The sequence below is a fragment of the Coenobita brevimanus genome, chromosome 65, assembly GCF_032717465.1.
Source record: "Coenobita brevimanus isolate Jiangsu-jjx chromosome 65, ASM3271746v2, whole genome shotgun sequence".
Classification (NCBI taxonomy): Eukaryota; Metazoa; Arthropoda; class Malacostraca; order Decapoda; family Coenobitidae; genus Coenobita; species Coenobita brevimanus.
The window spans coordinates 20,947,202-20,971,658 of NC_137018.1; the positions used below are offsets into that span (position 1 = coordinate 20,947,202).

The 24,457-nt window shown below is 38.6% G+C and overlaps 1 protein-coding gene and 1 non-coding gene across 3 annotated transcripts in view; both read right to left on the reverse strand.

Moving 5' to 3' along the window:
- Positions 1-24,457, reverse strand: part of vari (MAGUK p55 subfamily member vari) — a 269,199-nt gene that overhangs the window by 21,442 nt on the left and 223,300 nt on the right. For both annotated transcript variants that reach the window (XM_080276416.1, XM_080276415.1), the window contains exon 10: positions 8,947-9,078. In XM_080276416.1, coding sequence (XP_080132542.1) covers positions 8,947-9,078 — 132 coding nt within the window. The remainder of the gene's footprint in view (positions 1-8,946; positions 9,079-24,457) is intronic.
- LOC145405207 (5S ribosomal RNA) lies at positions 24,013-24,136 on the reverse strand. Its single transcript, XR_013898307.1, has one exon. It is a non-coding gene; the product is annotated as a 5S ribosomal RNA (ribosomal RNA).

Genomic DNA, 24,457 nt, shown 5'->3' on the forward strand with positions numbered 1-24,457 from the left:
CCCTTTTCTTTCCAATATATTTTTCCTGAAGCTGTCAAACAATGAATATGGCATCAGTGGTCCCCCCGCCTGGCAAAAACCCAAACTACATTTCATCAATATCCACTCTTTCTTTAATCATACCTTCTAAAACTCTCTCCATTACCTTCATTATCTGATCTAAAAGCTTTATACCTCAATCATTTCCTCTTTCCAGGGCAACACCCTTCTCTTTGTACACATTTACAATTACACGGGTGTGGAAAAGTATGTGCCAAAAGTTAGTGGGAAAGAGAACTGGACAAATAACTGTTGGAGGGAGTGGCTGAATCGGTAGAGAGGCGGCCTGCAGTCCCAGTGGACCCACGTTTGAATCCTGGCTGGGGCAGGGAACAGTTTAAGGATTTGAATTTTATAAAGGCAGACTTTCCTGATCTACCAGAAGAATCACCAACATGTCATAAAAGTACCCACGCTAATACCAATACACAACTGAAACAAAATTATCACCAAGGATATCAAATGACATACTAAACTTAGAGGAATATAATATATGAAGAAGTGATAGAAACTTAAAAAAGGGAGGAGGAATTATATTATTAACTAAGAAAAATCTAAAAGTCAATGAAATAAAACTAGATATACCCCAACAAGTACAACTGATTGCAGTAGAGATCATCAGATCTGAAGGGAAAGTAATTGTAGCCAATTTGTACATGCCACCCAGATCAAACACATGGGAAAGAGATGAATATGAGGACCTGGCAGAGAGTACAATTCAGAGTTTAAGAGCATTACTACATAAAATGGAAGAGAAATCGGAAAGGATTATACTAACTGGAGATTTTAATACAAATATAAACTGGAATACTCTAGATATAATAAGCCAAGAAAGCTGTTGGGACCAAAAGCTCCTGGATCTCATGCAAGAGTTTTTCCTAACGCAACATGTGAGGGAAACCACCAGAAAAAGAGGACTCAATGTACCTTCAATGCTAGATCTCATATTTAGTAGGCAAGAAAATGATATTGACAGTTTAATATATCATCCTCCACTCGGCAAAAGCGACCATGCAGTACTAATTTGCAACTTCAGGATAGCATATGACATAGTTAACAGCAATGCAAGTTACAAAAAGAGCCTAAACTATAAAAAGGGAAATTATCATGACCTAATGAAGTATTTCTTAGAAGTTGATTGGGAAAATGAGCTTAGAGGACAAGATTTAAATGCTGTATATAAAAAATTCTGTGAATTTTATGAAATAGGAGTCCAGAAGTACATCCCACAGCACAAAGAAGCAGATAAGAAAATACAGAAATTGTTCAATACAGAATGTAAAAAATCAAAAGAAAGAAGAGATTTGTTGTGGAATCGATACAGAAGACACAATAGTGAAAAGGCATATAATAATTACAAACAGGCAAGAAATGATTATACAAGAATAAGGAGGGAAGCCCAAAAACAGTTTGAGGAGGATATCATAAATAAAAGTAGTGATCAACCGAAGCTATTTTACAGCTACATCAGAAGCAAAACCGAAGTAAATGATATAGTAATACAATTCATTACGGACGAGGGAATCACCTATACACAAGAGAAAGATATTTGTGAAGCACTAAATAAGAATTTCCAATCAGTTTTTACAGAAGAAAAAAATTTTGAGAGGGACTATGTGGAACATGCATGCCCACACATACTACCAGATATACAAATATCAGAAAAAGTAAAACAGGAGGAGTTAAGTAAATTAGACAGAGGAAAAGCAAATGGTCCTGATGAAATTTCATGTTGGGTGCTACGAGAATGTGCAAAGGAGTTAAGTATGCCATTATTTTTAATTTTCAACGAATCCTTAAGTCAAGGTAAACTACCTGATATTTGGAAGAAAGCAAATATTGTCCCCTTATTCAAGAAAGGGAATAGACAAAATCCACTCAACTACCGACCAGTATCACTGACCAGTGTTGTAAGCAAGGTATTAGAAAAGCTTATAAGAAAAGCTTGGGTAAATCATCTAGAAGAACACAATATGATAACAGAAAGACAGTTTGGTTTCAGGAAAGGAAAATCATGTTACTAATCTGTTGAGCTACTATGACAGAGTAACAGACACAATACAGGAAAGAGAAGGATGGGTGAACAGTATCTATTTAGATTTCAAGAAAGCATTTGACACAGTACCACACCAAAGACTTTTATGGAAACTGTATCATCAAGGAGGAATTCGAGGCAAACTGTTTAGTTGGATGCAAAATCCATAAATTTAAGGATATGTACGATAAAAATGGTTTAAGACACAGGACAGTACGAGCCTGACTCATTCCTGTAAAGATACAATTAGGTATGCGAGTGCACGCACACACACACACACACACACACACACACACACACACACACAAACACAGAGGGATTCAATCTAGGCGGATGTGTGACACCGGCGCTCCGTACCAAATCATCACGGCCAGTGGCATTACCTAAATAGTATCTTTGTATGAGTCAAGCTCAGTACCAGGTTAGACTAAATGATTGTTCATTATTAAAAGGAAAAAACTAATAAGTGTAAACAAGACTTGTACAAACAGGAAATAGAACCAAGACAAAAAAATACGCTGAGTCATCCCTGAGGTTTGTTTAGACTACAACAACACAGTTTGTAAGTATATGCTTTGCACTTTAAGTACTGCAGAATGGATACATACTTCAGTAAAACAGATTTGGAAAAGAAAAGGGATAAAGGTAAAAAGCAAAATGATGATTTCTACCAAGAACTGGTTGAGGTAGAGACCCACAATAGACTGGTTGAATGTGTAAACAAACTAGAAATGGCTTTCAAAAATGAAACTGATGAAATAAAGAAGCAGATGCACTTGCAAAAGGAAGAAATAGAAAAACTAGGAAGGGAGGCCAATAAGAAAGACACAACCATCAGTGAACTAACAGTGGAATTGAGTACACTTAGGAAGAAAATGAGTGAAATGGCAAGTACAGTAGTCAATCACAAGAGTGTTATGGAAGAGTTCAATAATGACACAGAGACAATTAGGCAAGTTAGCAGTCTTATTGACCAGAGCAGTGATATTGAGGAGAAGATAACACAAATGAATGAAGCTGTGCAAAGCTACAAAATTGATGTAGAAACCTCGTATGCTGAAATGGTGAAAGTAAAGGAAGACTTAGAAACAAGGGTGGAGGAAAAAAGCATTAAAAAGGAGGTGAAAAGAATAATCCAAAACAATCCAAAGTTAGTCAGAGATTCAGTAGAGATAAACAAATCAATTGTAATCACTGGTATAGAAGAGGAAGAAGTTAAAACAAGATCACAAGAGACAAAATGGAGATGGCAAATGAAATGAGCTTACTGAAAGAAGTATCAGAGGAAACCTGTAGTAAAGACATAGAGGAACACAAAAGGTTAGGGAAATACGAGAAAAGCAAGACAAGACCTCTAAAGGTGACTTTCCAGAGTGTAAACACAGTGGAAGAGATACTAAAAAAGGCAAAGAATCTTAAGGAAAAAGAGGAGTTCAAAAATGTATGGATAAAAAGATGCCTACCACAAGAGGAACTGGAATTACTGAAAGAGAAAAGGGAGGAAGCAAAAACAAAAAATGAGGGAAGATCAGAAGAGGAGAAGAAGAAATTTTTTTTCAAAGTAATAGGATTGCAGGTACGAAAGTGGTACACAAACAGGATGGAAGAAAAAGGAGGAAGGTAGTAGAACCATGTCATGACAAGTATATATATAAGATGATAAAGATGACATACTCAAATGTAGATGGAATGGTATCTAAATTACTAGAGATGAATGATTATGTCAGAGAAAATGAACCACAAATAATATGCCTCAATGAAACAAAATTAATACCTAGGATATCAAATGACATACTAAAATTAGAGGAATACAATATATGGAGAAGAGACAGATATTTAAAAAAAGGAGGAGGAATTATAATATTAACCAAGAAAAATCTAAAAGTCAAGGAAATAAAACTAGATATACCATCACAAGTAGAACTGATTGCAGTGGAGATCGACACATCTGAAGGTAAAGTAATTGTAGCCAATTTGTACATGCCACCCAGATCAAACACATGGGAAAGAGACGAATATGAGGACCTGGCAGAGAGTACAATTCAGAGTGTAAGATCACTGCTACATAAAATGGAAGAGATTTCGGAATTATACTAATTGGGGACTTCAATACAAATATAAATTGGAATACTCTAGATATAAATAGCCAAGGAAGCTGTTGGGACCAAAAGCTCCTGGATCTCGTACAAGAGTTTTTCTTAACGCAACATGTGAGGGAAACCACCAGAAAAAGAGGACTTGATGAGTGCTAGATCTAATATTTACAAGGCAAGAAAATGATATTGACAGTTTAATATATCACCCTCCACTTGGCAAAAGCGATCATGCAGTACTAAATTATAACTTCAGGATAGCATATGACATAGTAAACAGTAATGATAGTTACAAAAAGAGCCTAAACTATAAAAAGGGAAATTATCATGACCTAAAGAAGTATTTCTTAGAAGTTGATTGGGAAAATGAGCTTAGAGGACAAGATTTAAATGCTGTATATAAAAAATTTTGTGAATTTTATGAAACAGGAGTCCAGAAGTGCATCCCACAGCACAAAGAAGCAGATAAGAAAATACAGAAATGGTTCAATACAGAATGTAAAAAATCAAAAGAAAGAAGAGATTTGTTGTGGAATAGATACAGAAGACACAATAGTGAAAGGGCGTATAATAATTACAAACAGGCAAGAAACGACTATACAAGAATAAAGAGGAAAGCCCAAAAACAGTTTGAGGAGGATATAATAAATAAAAGTAGTGATCAACCAAAGCTGTTTTACAGCTATATCAGAAGCAAAACTAAAGTAAAAGATATAATACAATCCATTACGGACGAGGGAACTACTTATACACAAGGGAAAGATATTTGTGAAGAACTAAATAAGAATTTCCAATTAGTTTTTACAGAAGAAAAAAATTTTGAGAGGGACTATGTGGAACACGCATGTCCACAAATACTACCAGATATACAAATAGCAGAAAAAGTAATACAGGAGGAGTTAAGTAGATTAGACAGAGGAAAAGCAAGTGGTCCTGATGAAATTTCATGTTGGGTATTACGAGAATGTGCAAAGGAGTTAAGTAAACCATTATTTTTAATTTTCAAGAAATCCTTGAGTCAAGGTAAACTACCTGATATTTGGAAAAAAGCAAATATTGTCCCCTTATTCAAGAAAGGAAATAGACAAAATCCACTCAACTACCGACCAGTATCACTGACCAGTGTTGTAAGCAAGGTATTAGAAAAACTTATAAGAAAAGCTTGGGTAAATCATCTAGAAGAACACAGTATGATAACAGAAAGACAGTTTGGTTTCAGAAAAGGAAAATCATGTGTTACTAATCTGTTGAGCTACTATGACAGAGTAACAAACACAATACAGGAATGGGAAGGATGGGTGGACAGTATCTATTTAGATTTCAAGAAAGCATTTGACACAGTACCACACCAAAGACTTTTATGGAAACTGTACCATCAAGGAGGAATTCAAGGCAAACTGTTTTGTTGGATGCAAGACTTTCTCATAAAAGGAGAAATGAGGACAGTACTAAGAGGAATCTACTCATCATGAAAAGAAGTGACTAGTGGAGTACCACAGGGTTCAGTGCTGGCACCAATCATGTTTTTAGTGTATATAAATGATATAAACAGTAACACTGGAAATGAGAGCTATCTGAATATGTTTGCAGATGATGCAAAAATACAAAGGAAAATTACTAACACAGACTCTTGTAATGAGCTACAAGAAGAATTAAATAAACTTCATGAATGGAGTAGTACATGGCAAATGGAATTCAATGTGGACAAGTGTCATGTAATCAAGTTTGGTAAAAGTGGAAAAAGACCTGATTGGGATTATAAGTTAGGAAATAAAACCCTATACACATCAGAGAGAAAGACCTAGGTGTGATTATCAATAACAGACTATCTCCGGCTGACCACATCAGTGAGAAGGTACGGAACATGTATACACTGCTTGCAAATATGAGAATAGCATTCACATACATAAATGAAGACATGCTAAGAAGGATAATAACATCATTCATTAGACCAACCCTGGAATATGCATCAGTAGTCTGGAGTCCTCATCTCAAAAAGCACATAGACAAGATTGAAAAAGTTCGAAGGGCCGCTACAAGATGGATACCAAGCTTAAGGGACCTAAGCTACGAAGAAAGACTAAATAAACTGAATCTACCAACACTACAGGAGAGAAGGAAAAGAGGTGACATGATAATGCTATAAATGCATATCAGGAAAGGAGAAAATAGACATAAATGATTACTTAACATATCGCGAAGCATCAGCAAGAGGACACTGCAAAAAATTGCATAAGAAGAGAGGTGATAAAGACGTAAGGAAATTCAGTTTCCCAAACAGAGCAATTGATCAATGGAATGCACTACCGAATGAAATAGTGTGTACCAAAACAATTCACAAATTTAAGGATATGTACGATAAATATGGTTTAAGACACGGGACAGTACGAGCTTGACTCATTCCTGTAAAGATACAATTAGGTAAGAACAATTAGGTAAGAACACACACACACACACACACACACACACACACACACACACACATCACATCATTTGCTCCTATCATCAATAATGGCTCCAACATGCTTGCAGAAATCGGCTTTGGTCACTTAATGATGGCTCTCCATGCAGCTTGGTCTCTGGCAGCCTCACTCTTCATTCTCTTATCCTTGGGGCCACACTCTATGACCTTGTCCCAGGTCTTTTTTGATCTGCCTCTTGCAACCCTACCTTCGACATTCACACTTCTCACTCTCTGCTCCTAACTGTTATCTTCCATCCTTTCGACCTGCCCAAACAGTCTCAATCTACCCCTCCTGATCACAACACCAATACACTCCATTCCCATCCTTCCTCTTAACCCTTCAATTGTAATCCTAGCCTCAATTCAAGGACGAATTACACACCTATCTAATTAGTCATTTCTGTATGTTTTAGCCCATAAATATCCTCTTGCTTTATTGCTCAAGTCTCACCACCATACAGCAACACATGCTGCATAAAAAGATCCCTTGGCACAGAGGGAGAGCCCACTCAATGTCAAGAGAGGCAACAGCTCCCTGTACTTCCTCCACCCACTCCTTACCCTAGTCACAGAGCCAGCTCCAGACCCACCTCCAACAGATAACATGTCCCTAAAATAACACAACTCCTCCACACACTTAAGAGACTCAGTAGCAAGATCAATCCTTTCCCATATCACAATCTCTACTTGCTTTCCTCGACACATTGCACCGATAATACCTGTAATAAAAAAACATGCTCTCCAATAACAAAACTTTTCCACACACTCAAGAGGTTCTCTAGCAATGCTCTCACACCTGACAATCTCTACATGCTCTCCTAGACATACTGCACTGAAAATAACAACACAGTAAACTCTTAATTATCCATTTTGTAATTCAGCCAAGCTCTACGTCGAATAATGTGAATCGCAGGATTTTGCTAGTACCCTCTCATCAGCTCAACACTTGGCATTGAGCCAGAAATTGTTCTACTGTCCATCTCAACCATCTAGTCACTACTCGTTCTACGATGGAGTTACGTCAGGTCATACCTTAACGTATAACGATTTTATCACAAATCAGGAGATTGAAACACATTATAAATGGGGGGTTACGTCAACTCAACTTCCCAAGGTCACCTACCTAAGACTGAAACGTCGCTCCAAGTTGTCTCTAAGACCAAAACAAACACTATCACACCAATACATGCAGCGTTACTCATATACAGTAAATCATTGCAACAACACAACAAACACACTTGTGCAAAGTTGGCCTGGTGCTACACAATGTATAGGCCTACAGCAGCACAATGCTTGGCTGGGAGGTAACGATAGCTGGGGGGCACATGTGAACGAGTGGAAAAGACAGGGCTTTGAAGGGGTGGTGGGACCACAACGTTACTGAACCAAAAAAATGCTCTGCACGCTGGGGCCGCCATCTTGCCTGAGACAAGCAACGGTCACCTTGCATGTGCCTGGTGCTTGTAGGAAATTTTCCGATGGCAATATCGTTATACCGGGAAATTTACTGTAAATCGGATTTTGGGGTGGAACTTTTCTATTATCGTTGTAGCGAATTATTGTAGTAGCGAATTATTGTATACCGAATCAACGTACAACGAGTAGTAACTGCATACTAAAAACTTTACCAAGAGTAAAAGATGAAAACTATGCATAAAGTACAATAAAATAATGATACAGTGCAGTAATACAGCACCAACTGACTACCAATCATGAGCCAGTTGATATGCCTCAACACCTAATATTGCACAGAATCACCGATTATGTCCTGTTCTGGCCCCCAATATTGGATAATTTTACTGGCTATTGCTTTAAAAGAGCCAAGCCAGCAGCACCAGATATTGCATTGGGCCTGATATTGCGATGATGGATAACTGAAAGTTTCTGTAAAAATGATAATATTAATAATGATAATAATGATGCTGGACAAGATGAAACCAACCACATGCTGATTTTATTTTGGCATAGGGTAGGCAATTACACTCAGCTATGGAAACCCAATGCATTACTCTGATTAGTAATCTGTCTCAACTAATGGTCTTACCTTCCTCCCTGGCCGCATGCATTCTTCCCCCACAGACAAACACCTCCAATGACAAATCCCTCCCTTCTGCCTTCGTCTTTGAAATGCTTCAGAACTCACACACTGGCATTAGCATCACACCTCAGGGAGAGAGAGGACTGGCAGTGGTAAGTGATTAATTCAGGAGTGAAGCCAACTGTATATAAAACCCAATGAAAGAGAGAACAGAATGAAACAGAAGGGAAGGGAAGACAGGAAAAGAAACAAGAAGTGAAAAGACACGTGAACTCACAGTGAGGTTGCGAGATGATGATCCCATAACACTGCCAGTGGAGTAAAGTGACTTGATCTGGTCCATCCCTGGGGCAGCCAGGAAGATCACATATGGCAGCATCTCACTGTTGTTACGCAGGTACTTCAGAGACTGTGAATGGATTGATGGGTTATGAGGATTTACACGGTGACTATGGTAAAACCTTACTGTATCTGTAAACTATACATATTGCACCTGTAAGATCACTAGGGACTGTCAGCGAATGGAGTGATGGTTTATACGGAATTATGGGATAGCTAACAAATACCACTATATCTGTATATTGTATCTATATCCAGTCTGATGCTGCAACTTGTAAGATTACAAGGGACTGACAATACACTGACATGTTATGAGAATTTGCAGGGTTAAGCGACTGAGGACAAACTGACAGGTTATGGGGATTTACAGGGTTATGGGACTGAGGACACACTGACAGAATATGAAGATTTATAGCATAAAAAGGAACATGATTATCTGTACATGTACAGTATACATACCCTGCCTGGCACTGCAATCCATATGATCACATGGGACTGTGGGACGACTGAAGGGTTATGGAAGTTCACAGGGTAAGTGCAAAATCTTTGTTCTCCCCTGACAAAAACCAAAACCACTTGCAGCATTGCTGATGGTCAATTACAGTCAAACTTGAGGGACAATCTGACAATTCCTGTCTAATACAGTACCTAATATTCATAAAAATTTCACACAATCATGCCTTAATACTTATGATGTGAATGTGAACCAGATTTGTTAGATAAAAACAGGTCAGTAATACGGACTATCATTCTATCTGTATATCTGTGTCCCACCTGACACCGCAACCCACAAGATCACAACACGATGGCATACACAATACAGGTAAGCCCTTAATTCACGCAAACTTTTTTCATGTGATTTCGGTTATCCACGAATTTTTCATACAATAATTAAAACATGAAATTATAGTTGTATTCAAATAAATAATTTTAATATACAAGAGAAATAAATAAAATATAATGCCTACCTGCTTCCTGTGTGCATACATATATGTATGTGTGTGTGTGTGTGTGTGTGTGTGTGTGTGTGTGTGTGTGTGTGGGAGGTCAGTCTACCACGCACTACACAGTCAGTTTGAATCCGACGGTCAAACCATGCGTGACTCGCGAATCATTATTTGTGGCTTACTTTTCTGCCTTCCAGTGATTGCTTGCCTTCGTCTGCCAGCATGGGGCCTAAGCATGGTGCTAGTGATGCATGTGGTAACACACCAAAACGGACTCATAAAGTGATATTGCTGACAGAGAAAGTTAGTGTTGGACAAACTTAAGGGAGGAATGTCGGTGACAATTCTCCGTCAGGACGATTCCCCGTCATTTATATACATACCAGTTTATTTAGCAAGTACAGTACACTAGTTTTTTACTTATATGAGTTATAAAATCCCCCTGAAAATTAGTTATTAAAGTATTAATTAATCAATAATAAGTATATTAATAGAATGACAAGGAATCGCCCATGTTTTGATGGTGAATTGACTTCATGGTGAATTGTCTCGGAAATGTGTGTTTGGAGTGAGTCAACTGTTCTTACAATAAAGAAGGCAGAACATAGCATACGGGATGCAGTGAAGGCTAGTACACCAGGCTGTGCTAAAGTGTCTCCACCTACGCCAGTGAACTGGCTCGGAACCGTATGTTTGGGGTGAATGAGTCAAATGTTTGGACAATAAAGAAGGCAGAATGTAGCATATGGGAGGCAGTGAGGGCTTGTGCACCAGACTGCTGAAGTGTCTCAACCTACACCTGTGCTTGTCAGGTTTCAGTGTTAAGTTTCTTACATTTTTGTTGTTTTTTCATACTTTATGCTAGTTTATAAGGTGTATGTAGTGCATAAACAGTATTATTCAGATGTAATATACTTAGTAGACGTGCGTAATTATGTGCACACAAGGGCAGAACGTATATGCGAATTTACCACATACGCGAAGGGTCTGGGAACGTAACCCTCGCGTGAATTAAGGGCTTACCTGTACTTAGTAAAGGCAGTCCTCATTATAAGTACAGGATGTATTCTTAACATCTTCCATTATCACAAATTTTTACATACAAATGGTACTGTAAATCGAGGAAAACTAACAATTAGTTTTAATGGTAACCTATCTAACTATCTATTTATCTATAGTCAGATGCCCTAATCCCATATGGGGTGGTCACAAACAAATCCCCTGCCATATTGATAACCTCCCACCAGCTTACACTCCTCTCTCCCATATGTCATTCCACTCCATCCCTCCATCTCATCCTTAGTCTCCCCCTCCCCCCCCTCCACCTCACTCACACACTTTCCTTGTTGGTATCCCACTCTACATCCACTCCACATGACTAAACTACCTCAATTTCTTTCTAATGCTTTCTGTTACATTCATATCCACACTACAATGTTCCTTCACTTCCTCATTTGTCAGTCTGTCTCTATATAACCCTACATGCTCCACTCAGTTTGCTCATTTCCACTGCTCTCACTTTTGACGTGTGTCCTGCCAACAAGGTCCAAGCTTCGCTTCCATACATCAGAGTGAGTATCACACTACTATCATGCAGCAACTTTCTTACTTCCATGTTCACTTCCCAATTTCTTATCACTGCTTTCAATGATCCAGCAACCTTGCTTCCCTGCTGTACCCTTTCAAGAACTTCAACCTCTAAACTTCCATTCTTCCTTACCACAAAGCACACTACCTAAGTACTTAAATCCCTTCACATTTTCCATTTCTTCACCATCCAGCCTCACTGTGCATTCAGTGACCTCATTTCTCTCAAAGACCACAACTTTACTCTTCCCTACATTTGCCTTTAGATTCAGTTTCTTACATACTCTCCCAAACTCATTCACCAATGGAACTTCATTAACTTCTCTGCTTTTCAGGTAGGACTTGACAGCAAGAAATTGCATAAGAATGCAACTTACAAAGACTTTCAGTATTTTATATTTGCTTCTGTCAGACAATTTTATTAATCTTTAGAAAGGATCTCTAATACAGTAGTTAGGGGGCTGTTATGGGTGTATCTGACCTCTCCAGTTTGACAAGTCACTCCTAAGCTGCCTGGAGATAACAAGAACAAAATAAAAAGTACAGCATGTCAATGTAGAGAGGAAGTTAGTTTTTTGTTATCATCATCATCATCATCATCTAATTCTGTGTTGCCCCATGAGAAGCATAGGAGCCTGGGGCTAGACAATTTGATCCTGGCATTTAAGACGAGAATGACCAGCTTCACTCATTCTTGAGTGACATTACGTGACCAATAAACCCAAACCATCCCTAGGATATAAACCGACTCTGGCTCCATCTGGCTGGAGCACCTTAATTACCCACTACACCACTAGGAGCCATAGTTTGGTTATATGGTTACCACCCAGCATAGTATATGGTTTCCTGGTACATAGGAAACCATTTGGCTTGTCACTCATTGTAAAGTCACCCCACTGACAGAAAGCAAGAGGAAAGAAAGAAGGAAAGACAGACATACGAGGAAGGATGGAAAGAAGGAAGGAAGAGAGGAAAGGGCAGCCACCCGAATGCAGCACTGTGAGCGCTCCCACCTACCAATGACTCTTCAAAATATTACAAGTGCTTATATAATATACACACACACACACACACACACACACGCAACATGTGAGGGAAACCACCAGAAAAAGAGGACTTGATGTACCTTCAGTGCTAGATCTAATATTTACTAGGCAAGAAAATGATATTGACAGTTTAATATATCACCCTCCACTCAGCAAAAGCGATCATGCAGTACTAAATTATAACTTCAGGATAGCATATGACATTGTAAACAGAAATAACAGTTACAAAAAGAGCCTAAACTATAAAAAGGGAAATTATCAATACCTAAAGATGTATTTCTTAGAAGTTGATTGGGAAAATGAGCTTAGAGGACAAGATTTAAATGCTGTATATAAAAAATTTTGTGAATTTTATGAAATAGGAGTCCAGAACTACATCCCACAGCACAAAGAAGCAGATAAGAAAATACAGAAATGGTTCAATACAGAATGTAAAAAATCAAAAGAAAGAAGAGATTTGTTGTGGAATAGATACAGAAGACACAATAGTGAAAGGGAGTATAATAATTACAAACAGGCAAGAAACGACTATACATGAATAAGGAGGGAAGCCCAAAAACAGTTTGAGGAGGATATAATAAATAAAAGTAGTAATCAACCAAAGCTGTTTTACAGCTATATCAGAAGCAAAACTAAAGTAAAAGATATAATACAATCAATTACAGACGAGGGAATCACTTATGCACAAGAGAAAGATATTTGTGAAGCACTACATAAGAATTTCCAATTAGTTTTTACAGAAGAAAAAAATTTTGAAAGGGACTATGTGGAACATGCATGTCCACATACACTACCAGATATACAAATAGCAGAAAAAGTAATACAGGAGGAGTTAAGTAGATTAGACAGAGGAAAAGCAAGTGGTCCTGATGAAATTTCATGTTGGGTATTACGAGAATGTGCAAAGGAGTTAAGTAAACCATTATTTTTAATTTTCAAGAAATCCTTGAGTCAAGGTAAACTACCTGATATTTGGAAAAAAGCAAATATTGTCCCCTTATTCAAGAAAGGAAATAGACAAAATCCACTCAACTACCGACCAGTATCACTGACCAGTGTTGTAAGCAAGGTATTAGAAAAACTTATAAGAAAAGCTTGGGTAAATCATCTAGAACACAGTATGATAACAGAAAGACAGTTTGGTTTCAGAAAAGGAAAATCATGTGTTACTAATCTGTTGAGCTACTATGACAGAGTAACAAACACAATACAGGAAAGGGAAGGATGGGTGGACAGTATCTATTTAGATTTCAAGAAAGCATTTGACACAGTACCACACCACACCAAAGACTTTTATGGAAACTGTACCATCAAGGAGGAATTCGAGGCAAACTTTTTTGTTGGATGCAAGACTTTCTCATAAAAAGAGAAATGAGGACAGTACTAAGAGGAAACTACTCATCATGAAAAGAAGTGACTAGTGGAGTACCACAGGGTTCAGTGCTGGCACCAATCATGTTTTTAGTGTATATAAATGATATAAACAGTAACACTGGAAATGAGAGCTATCTGAATATGTTTGCAGATGATGCACAAATACAAAGGAGAATTATTAACACAGACTCTTGTAAAGAGCTACAAGAAGAATTAAATAAACTTCATGAATGGAGTAGTACATGGCAAATGGAATTCAATGTGGACAAGTGTCATGTAATCAAGTTTGGTAAAAGTGGAAAAAGACCTGATTGGGATTATAAGTTAGGAAATAAAACCCTATACACATCAGAAAGAGAGAAAGACCTAGGTGTGATTATGAATAACAGACTACCTCTGGCTGACCACATCAACGAGAAGGTACGGAACATGTATACACTGCTTGCAAATATGAGAATAGCATTCACATACATAAATGAAGACATGCTAAGAAGGATAATAACATCATTCATTAGACCAACCCTGGAATATGCATCAGTAGTCTGGAGTCCTCATCTCAAAAAGCATATAGACAAGATCGAAAAAGTTCAAAGGGCTGCTACAAGATGGATACCAAGCTTAAGGGACCTAAGCTACGAAGAAAGACTAAATAAACTGAATCTACCAACACTACAGGAGAGAAGGAAAAGAGGTGACATGATAATGCTATATAAGTGCACATCAGGAAAGGAGAAAATAGACATAAATGATTACTTAACATATGGAGAAGCATCAGCAAGAGGACACTGCAAAAAACTGCATAAGAAGAGAGGTGATAAAGACGTAAGGAAATTCAGTTTCCCAAACAGAGCAATTGATCAATGGAATGCACTACCGAATGAAATAGTGTGTGCCAAAACAATTCACAAATTTAAGGATATGTACGATAAATATGGTTTAAGACACGGGACAGTACGAGCTTGACTCATTCCTGTAAAGATACAATTAGGTAAGAACAATTAGGTAAGGTAAGAACACACCAAAAACATAAATTGTTCTATAGATCTGTCAATGCCAAACTGAAACAAAAGTAAGGAATCACCAAACTGAAAGTAGAAGGAGAGGTCTATATAGATGTGGCAATGAAAGCTGAAATAATAAACAAATGTTTCTAATTGGTTTTCACTAATGAAAGTGATTCTGTGGAGGGGGAGGGAGTGACTAGAAATGTAGTGATAAATGATATAAAAGTGGAAGTGCAGGAAGTGTATTAATTACTGGAAACTCAACATGTAAGGAAAGCCCCAGGACCAGATGGAATCTAATTGGGTACTGAAGGAATGTAGAGAACAACAGGCAGATAAGATTCACAGTTTACTTGTGTGTTCTCTGGAAGAGGTGAAAGTGCCTCGGGAATGGAAAAGGGCGAATGTGGTACCAATTTATAGGGAGGAAACAGGGAAGAACCCCTGAATTATAGACCAGTGTCCCTGACCAGCATGGTCACCAAATTGTGCGACAGAATCCTGAAAGATAGATGGATAAAATATCTGGAAGAGATGAACATTTTGGCTGAAGGTCAGTCTGGATTCAGAAGTGGAAGGTCATGTGTTTCCTACTTGTTGAGCTTTTACTAAAGAGTGACTGACGTGCTACAGGAGAAAGACAGTTGGGTGGATTGTGTGTATTTAGATTTGGAGAAGGCCTTCGACAAGGTACCCCATAAGAGACTATTGTGGAAACTGGAGCATATAGGAGGACTGAAGGGAAACCTGGAATTGATGAGAGACTTTTTGACAGACAGACAAATGAGGACAGGAATAAACGACAGATTGTCTAGATGGAGGGAAGTAACAAGTGGAGTTCCACAGGGCTCGGGGTTAGTGCCAGTAATGATCCTGATTTACGTAAACGATATGGTAGCTGGAATGAACAGTTATGCACGTCTTCTTTGCTGATGATGCAAAGATCTTGAGGAAAGCAGAAGTTGAAAAAGACTATAAAATGCTGCAGAAGGATCTGGACAGGATACATGATTGGAGCCAGATGTGGGAAATGAAATTCAATGCAAAAAAAAAGGCAAAATATTGGAAATGGGTAAAAGTACCATGAGGCCATCACTGACTTATTTGATGGGTAATGAAGCAATCATAAAAGTAAGAGAAAAGAAAGATTTGGGAGTGCTGGTCCAGGATAGTTTGTCACCTGAAAAACACATTAACAAGACAGAGCGACACATAAACTCTTGACTAACATAAGAGTAGCATTTCATTATATGCATGAGGAGATGATGAAAAAATTGATAGTGGCCATGATCTGTCCCTGGTTAGAATAAGCAGCAGTAGTGTGGTCCCCCCACGAAAAGAAAGATATAAACAAGACTGACAGAATACAAAGAACAGGAACCAAGATGGTCCCTAGCCTGGCAGATATGTCATACAGAGAGAGGCTGGAAAAGCTGGATTTGCCTTCCTTACAGGAAAGGAGAAAGAGGGGCAACATGATTGCAGTGTTCTGGGCCATGATGGGAGTAGACAAAATTGTATGGGATACGAGAGTAACAAGAGGACACGGAATGAAACTGAAGAAGCCAAGGTGGTTAAAAGATATCAAGAAATATAGTTTTCCTTATACATGCACAGACCTGTAGAATAGCCTGGACAAAGAGATCATCCATTCTAAAGACTTAAACGAGTTTAAAGCAAAATTTGACTTACTGAGAAACAGAGATGGGACCCCATGAGCATAGCTCATTTCCTGTATATCACAACTAGGTAAATACACACACAGGTCACCGATGGAGACAGAGCTCTTTGTGGATTGTGGGGAAATAATCACCAGATTAGCGGCAAAAAGGAGACCAGCCTATTGTGATTATGTAAATGAATACATGAATGATAGTTCCGTCTGATATTAGTGAAAAAAATGCATGTTTCGGTCATACAAGAGTACAAGACACAGTGGAAGTAAAAAGTTTTTGTCGGTTGCATCATGGCAGAAAAAGACAGTTCATTGTTTACATTTGGTGGCAGTGAATTTGCGGGCTTCTCCGATGAAGACATGCGTAAAGGAAGTACTAAACTGAACCAAAAAAGGGCAGCAGGAGTGGAGGAAATGGTGGAGAGGAATCTCCAGGATTTAAAAGAGGTGTGGTCAATAATTAGAGATTGCAGGAACAGATCTTAGAACAGGAGAAAGAGATTAAGGAAATGCAGAGCCAGTTGGAAAGTTTCTGCACACACAGTGCTGAACAAGAATGACAAGTTACAGAATTAAAAGTGAGTAACGAATCTCCTTCAAATGAAAGAGAGAAATAAGAATTTGGAATAAGAAAGGGACGGGATGAAAAGTAAACTAGATGAGCATGAATCAAAACCAAGGATGCAAGATGAACACATTAAGGAAATCAAGGGGCAACACAACGTGTGGAAGAAAATTCAAGAGGAAGGAAATATAAATTTGACAGATATTACAGAACAACAAAGCAAGAAAAAGATGGAAAAGGAAGTGATTAGGGTACTAAGAAGCAGTGAATTTTTAGGCAGGGATGTAGCAGACAAGAAAAAATGTGTGATAATTTCTGGAGTAAAAGAAAAATGTTTGACAGTAAGATCAGAAGGGAAAAGAGATGAACTGAGTAAGGCTAAAGAGATAGTTTCAGTAGTTATGGAAGGTACGAACGAAGCTCAAGAAGAGACTGAAGAAGTCTTTAGGCTAGGAAAGTATGAGGAAAGAGAGGCGAGGCCACATAAAGTTTATGTCTCAGGTAATGGTAAATGTACTCATCAACAGAACATGGAAATTATCAGACGAAGAGGAGATCAAGAATGCTTGGATATTGAGAGATGCAAATGAGGAAGAATGGGCTAAAATAAAGGAGCTAGTAAAGGAAGCAAAGACAAAAAACGAACAGAGAAGGGAGGAAGAGAAGACAGTGTTCTATTGGAGAGTTATGGATCTGAGATTGAGGAAGTAGTACTGACACAGAGAGGGAGAGAAGAGGGATTAAAGAACAATGAAAAAATTTAGAAAGTGGCATATACTAATGTTGATGGTTTAATATTGGCAATGTTAGAAATCAATGATTTCTTGAGGGTACATCATTCATCACCACCATCACCATCATCTGGACCTCCTTTCCCACCCAAGGGCAGGGTGAGGAGTAGCAATGTCCAGACGGCCCAAACTTGCCCAGTCCAATGGGCCACACTTCCATTCACTCATCATTCAAGCCCCTGGAATCCTGGTTCTATTGGACAAGCCAAAAACATTCACCATGTTCTGTAGCTTCACATAACCATATCTGACATAGTCAATCTGGACTCTGTCACGTTAAAAAGGGGTGCCAAATCCCTGATCATGCACTTCTCCTCAGAATATTTATCCAGCCAACTTGATCTCTTGTCAGTTTCCTAGCCTCACTGATTTCCAAACCCCTCTTTCTCACACACTCATCCACCATATCTCTCCACTTTTTCCTTGCCTACCTCGCCTCCTCCCTCCTTCAAATTCACTCAGATATACCTTTTTCACCACTCTATTGTTATCCATTCTCTCCATATGAATATACCATCTCAGTACACTCTTTTCGATTCTGGTGTCCACAGACTTCCTCACTCCACATCTTTCATGAATCACATTATTCTGTACCCTATCCACTCCGTATTCCACATACATTCCTCATCAGTCCCATCTCCACTGCTCTCGCTCTTTCCATTTTCATACCACACCATAGTCTCACATCCATATGTTAAAGTTGGCACTAACACTCCTTCATGTAAGCCTCATACATGAACCAGATATTATGTGCTTTGTAGACACCAAGTTAAGAAAGGATATTGATATCCACAAGGGAGATAGTACAGTAAAGGCTCGATTAACTGGCATCCGATGCATCGGCACATCCGTATAACCAGAACACAAATTCGATCCGGCATGGGGTCGAAAATATTCCAGATACCGGTCGTCCCCCTATAATTCTTGATTAGTTCTGTACAGTACAGGATAAAGTAGTGTACGCAGCTAAGTTTTCAAAATTATTTTAGCCTGTAACATATGCTAAATTTTTCTTTAAATAATTTTTGGTAATGTTTGCTGGTTTGTGTTCAGTCCTGTATGATTTCTCTTGCTGTCTTTATGTGTGTACACTCACGATCACTAATTTCTGCTCAGGGGTGCCCCCTTCATACCCCCATATACCCAGGGAAGACGGGAGGGGGGGACGAAACCAGCTCCACCCGCCTCTACCCCAGCTCCTAACCCTCCCCCATACCCCTACCCTTCCCAGCCTCCCACTGGTCATTCTTAACTGGCACTTACATCTCAAGCTAACCTCATACTTTACACTCATAGTCACATTACTAATACACAATAAAACACCAGGATATATAAAAAGTATATAATATGACTATGAACATGCTATCTATCTATCTACCTATTGCCAGACACCATAATCCTGTAAGGAGTGGCCATTTGACTTTTAGTTATTTGTTTTACGGGGAGGGGCACTAGCCCTCCACTAACTCACTTGTTGACACGTAGGGAACATGTATGGTTTGGTTATATGGTTACCACCCACTGTTAAAAATGGTTTCTTGGTTTACAGGAAACCATTTGGCTTGTCACTCAATGTAAAGCCACCTGTAAAGGAAAGAAAAACAATAAGTGAGAGGAAAGATGGGAGAAACATAAAGAGAGGAGGGCAGGCACAGAAAAAGAATGATAAAGGCTGAGGAAGAAGTAGGCAAAGAATGATAAAGTCTGAGGAAGAAGTAGGCAGCACTACATCAAGTGAGTGGATGATGGTCGCCACCACCTACCACTAATGAACATGCTGCAGCAAAGAAATTAATGCATTATAACATTGACAATAAAACAAAAACGTTAACAATGGCCATCCCAGGCCTCATGCATTGGGTGTTTGCATGCGTTGGTGTCTGTGCCTGCATGTGTGTGTGTGTGTGTGTGTGTGTGTGTATTTATCTATCTATCTATCTATCTATCTATTGCCAGACACCACAATCCTGTAAGGGGTGGCCATTGACTTTGAGTTACCATAAAACACCCTAACTTCGGACACTTTTCACGTGTTTTAATGAATAACTCTGTGTAAAATGGTGCAGTTTTATCCCTGTTGTGTCCTGTGGTAGCCAGGGACAGTACCTACTGAGTCCATATAATAAAAAAAATTAGCCACGCTAAACTCGTGTGTTTATTTTTAATTTTCAAGTGTCCGAAGTTAGGAACAAATTTCCTAACTTCGGACAGCTCTTCCAAACTTCGGACATCCAAGTATTTGCCCTTTAAACATGAGAAAGGTTAATAGCACCTGTCTCCGGACACACTGGACAAACTTCGTACACTTTAAAAGTTTTTTAAAAAATCTCAAAAAAAATATTGTGCACTCGTGGCCCAAGTTATACAAATATAAAGAGAAATATCCAAAAATATCTTCTTTTTTGAGCTCATAATTTGAGATCACATTAAGATGCATCATATCACACTGTAGTGAGGTATTCTGGCCATAAATATAACTAAGAACTCTTCAGAAACTTTTTCTGAAGGAAAAAAAAAAAAGGCATTGCATACATTCCAAACTGTAGGGGGAACTGATCTCTAAACAAAACTTCACGTAATTATCAAGTAGATACCTCACTGACTCAACAAATGCATACTTAAATAACATAATATGATGTTACACATTTCTTACTGGTTCTGATGACACCCACTCACCCACTAACATGCACACAAATCAACAGACACACGCACACACAGGCACATGGTATGACAGCACTATGGAATGTATTAACGAGCTACATACTTTGGTCTTAAACACACGCACATACAAACACACATACATACATACATACACACAAACACACCACACACACACACACACACACAAACACACACTCACACACACACACACACACACACACACACACACACACCTATAGTCCGTATTTTTCCAGTAATTTGTCTGTCCGAACTTAGGAATTTTTTCTGAAAAATACAGAGATATTCATTAAAACAGTCATAGCAAGATTATGCATGTATATATTTTAAAACAGTTTACTGCCCAGTACTTACAACACTTTTCCACATATAATCGTACTAATCACATTCTTACAAATGAAACTGTTTGTTCTGTGTGAACAAAGTTTTGCAGGGTTAGAAATTGTTGATTTTTTTTCCATTTGATTCATAAACTTTTTTTCACCCACACATATTCAAACTAGTTTAATAGGACTTATACATAATAATCTTTAAAGATTACCGTACCTACCCATATCATTATTTTTTGCAAATATCGCACTCTTTATCAGTAAACTTCAATTATTACATTTTTTCGCAAAATGTCCAAAATTTGGGCGCTGTCCGAAGTTACAGTGTTTTACGGTATTTGTTTTACGGGGAGGGGCACTAACCCTCCACCAACCCGCTTGCTGACACATAGGAAGCACGTATGGTTTGGTTATATGGTTACCACCCAGCATTGTAAATGGTTTCTTGGCTTACAGGAAACCAACTGTATTTACCTAATTGTGATATACAGGAAATGAGCTATGCTCGTGAGGTCCCGTCTCTGTTTCTTAATAAGTCAAATTTAGCTTTAAACTCGTTTAAGTTTTTAGACTGGATGACCTCTTTGTCCAGGCTATTCCACAGGTCTTTGCATCTGTGTGGAAAACTACTGTATATTTCTTGATATCCTTCAAGCAGCTTGGCTTTTTCAACTTCAATCTGCATCCTCTTGTTACTCTCTTATCGCATAAAAACAGATCTCCTTTCTCAATTTTATTTACTCCCATCATGGTCCTGAACACTGCTATCATGTCGCCTCTCTTTCTCCTTCCGTCTAAGGAAGGCAAATCCAGCTTTTCCAGTCTCTCTCTGTATGACAGATCTACCACACTGAGGACCATTTTGGTTGCTGTTCATTGTATTCTCTAAATCTTGTTTATATCTTTCTTTTTGTGTGGGGACCACACTACTGCTGCATATTTCAGTCCGGGGTGGATCATGGCCACTATCAATTTTTTCATCATCTCTTCATCCACATAATGAAAAGCTACTCTTACATTAGTCAGGAGTTTATACATCTCTCTAATTGTCTTGTTAATGTGTTTTTCAGGTGACAAACTCTCCTGGACCAGCACTCCCAAATCTTTCTTTTCTCTCGCTTTTGTGATTAGTTCATTACCCATCAAAATAATACAGTGATGGCCTCTTGGTACTTTTACCCATTTCCAATATTTTAAATTTCTTTGCACTGAATTTCATTTCCCACATCTGGCTCCATTCGTGTATCCTATCCAGCTCCTCCTGCAGCATTTTACAATCTTCCTCAACCTCTACCTTCCTCAAGATCTTAGCATCATCAGCAAACACACTTGCATAACTGTTCACTCCATCTACCATATCATTTATGTAAATCAGGAACGTTACTGGCGCCAACACCGAGTCCAGTGGGACTCCACTTGTTACTTCCCTCCATCCAGACATCCTATTCTTTATTAATGTCCTCATTTGTCTGTCTCTCAAAAAATCTCTCCTCCATTCCAGGAGGTTCCCTTTCAGTCCTCCATATGCTCTAGTTTCCACATTAGTCTCTTATGGGGTACCTTGTTGAAGGCCTTCTCCAAATCTAAATACACACAATCCACCCAACCATCTCTCTCCTGAAGAACGTCAATTGCTCTTGAGTAAAAACTCAACAAGTTGGAAACACAAGACCTTCCACTTCTGAATCCAAACTGACTATCAGCCAAAATATTTATCTCTTCCAGATACTTTACCCAACTATTTTTCACAATTCTCTCGCACAATTTTGCGACCATGCTGGTTAGGGACACTGGTCTATAATTCAGGGGTTCTTCTCTGTTTCCTCCCTTATAAATTGGTACCACATTTGCCCTCCTCCATTCTTGAGGCATTTTCCCCTCTTCCACAGAACACACAATTAAACTGTGAATCTTATTCGCCAGTTGTTCTCTGCATTCCTTCAGTAACGGTACCCAATTAGAGATTTCATCTGGTCCTGGGGCTTTCCTTACATCTTGAGTTTCCAGTAATTTATACACTTCCTGCACTTCCCCTTATATATCTTTTATCACTAAATTTCTAGTCACTCCTTCTCTTCCACACTCTCCTTTTCATCAGTGAAAACTGATTGGAAACATTTGTTCATTATTTCTGTTTGCATTGCCATATCTTTATAGACCTCTCCTTCTACTTTCAATTTGGTGATTCCTTCCTTTTGTTTCAATTTGCCACTGACAAATCTATAAAACAATTTGGGTTCATCCTTACATATGTCTATTATACCTTTTTCAAAATTCCTTTCTTCCTCTGTATGTACTCTTGTGTATTCATTTCTAGTTCTTTTATATTCTTCCTTTGTTTTGTTGTTACCTCTCTTTCTCTAATTGTTCCATGCCGTATCTCTCTCTTTTTTTTGCTATCATACACCTTTTCCTGTTTTCTTTCCCCCTTACTCTTGGCACAAATTTTTCTACTCTCGAATTATAGAGGCCTAGAAAAATATCTCACTCCCTCTATATCTCTCCTGTTTCTCTGAATTTTCTCCAATCTGCATTTTCAAAAAATTTTCTCACTCCTATAAAGTTTGCTTTCCCAAAGTTGTATCTTCCCTGCCTATAGAGCACGTCTCTTGGCTCCACATTCCCTGTTATCATCTGGAACTCAATGACCACATGATCACTTTTTCCAATAGGGCACATATATTTCAAGGATTCTATTACATCGGGTTCTTTGGTAAACAGCAAATCAAATCTTGTTGGTGTGTCCTGCCCTCGGAACTGTGTCTCTTCTTTGACCCATTGCGTCATCACATTGTTCATTGTTATATTTAATAATATAGTGCCCCACGAATCTTCGTTGCCTCCTGAGTCCCATTCCTCCCAGTTCACCTCTTTACAATCGAAGTTTCATTTCATTCATTCATTGCCAGACGCCATGTATCCCAGACGGGGTGGCCAAGGGCTTAGAGTTAATTGTTTTACAGGGAGGGGCACTAATCATCCACCAACCCCACTTGACATGTAGGGATGCCAACAGCATCTGGTGTTCCCAGGCGGTCACCCATCCAAGTACAGTACTAACAAGACCCAACGTTGCTTAACTTCGCTGATCGGACGGGAAGCGGTGTACTCAACGTGGTATGGCTGTTGGCAGATATACAAATAGCAGGAAAAGTAATACAGGAGGAGTTAAGTAGATTAGACTGAGGAAAAGCAAGTGGTCCTGATGAAATTTCATGTCACCCATTAAAATTATATTGTTGCTTTTCTCAATCATTTTCTGTAACAACTAGCCATGTCTGACAACATTTCCTGGTATTCATCATCACAACATGCTCTTGTCTTAGGCGGAACATACATTACTGCCATATCTCTCTTGCAATTCTCTCCAGTTTCTAATTTCATATTTACCACTTCGACCCTGCCTTCTGCCATTTCCACGGTATCTACATTTATGTTGTCCTTCACTGCTA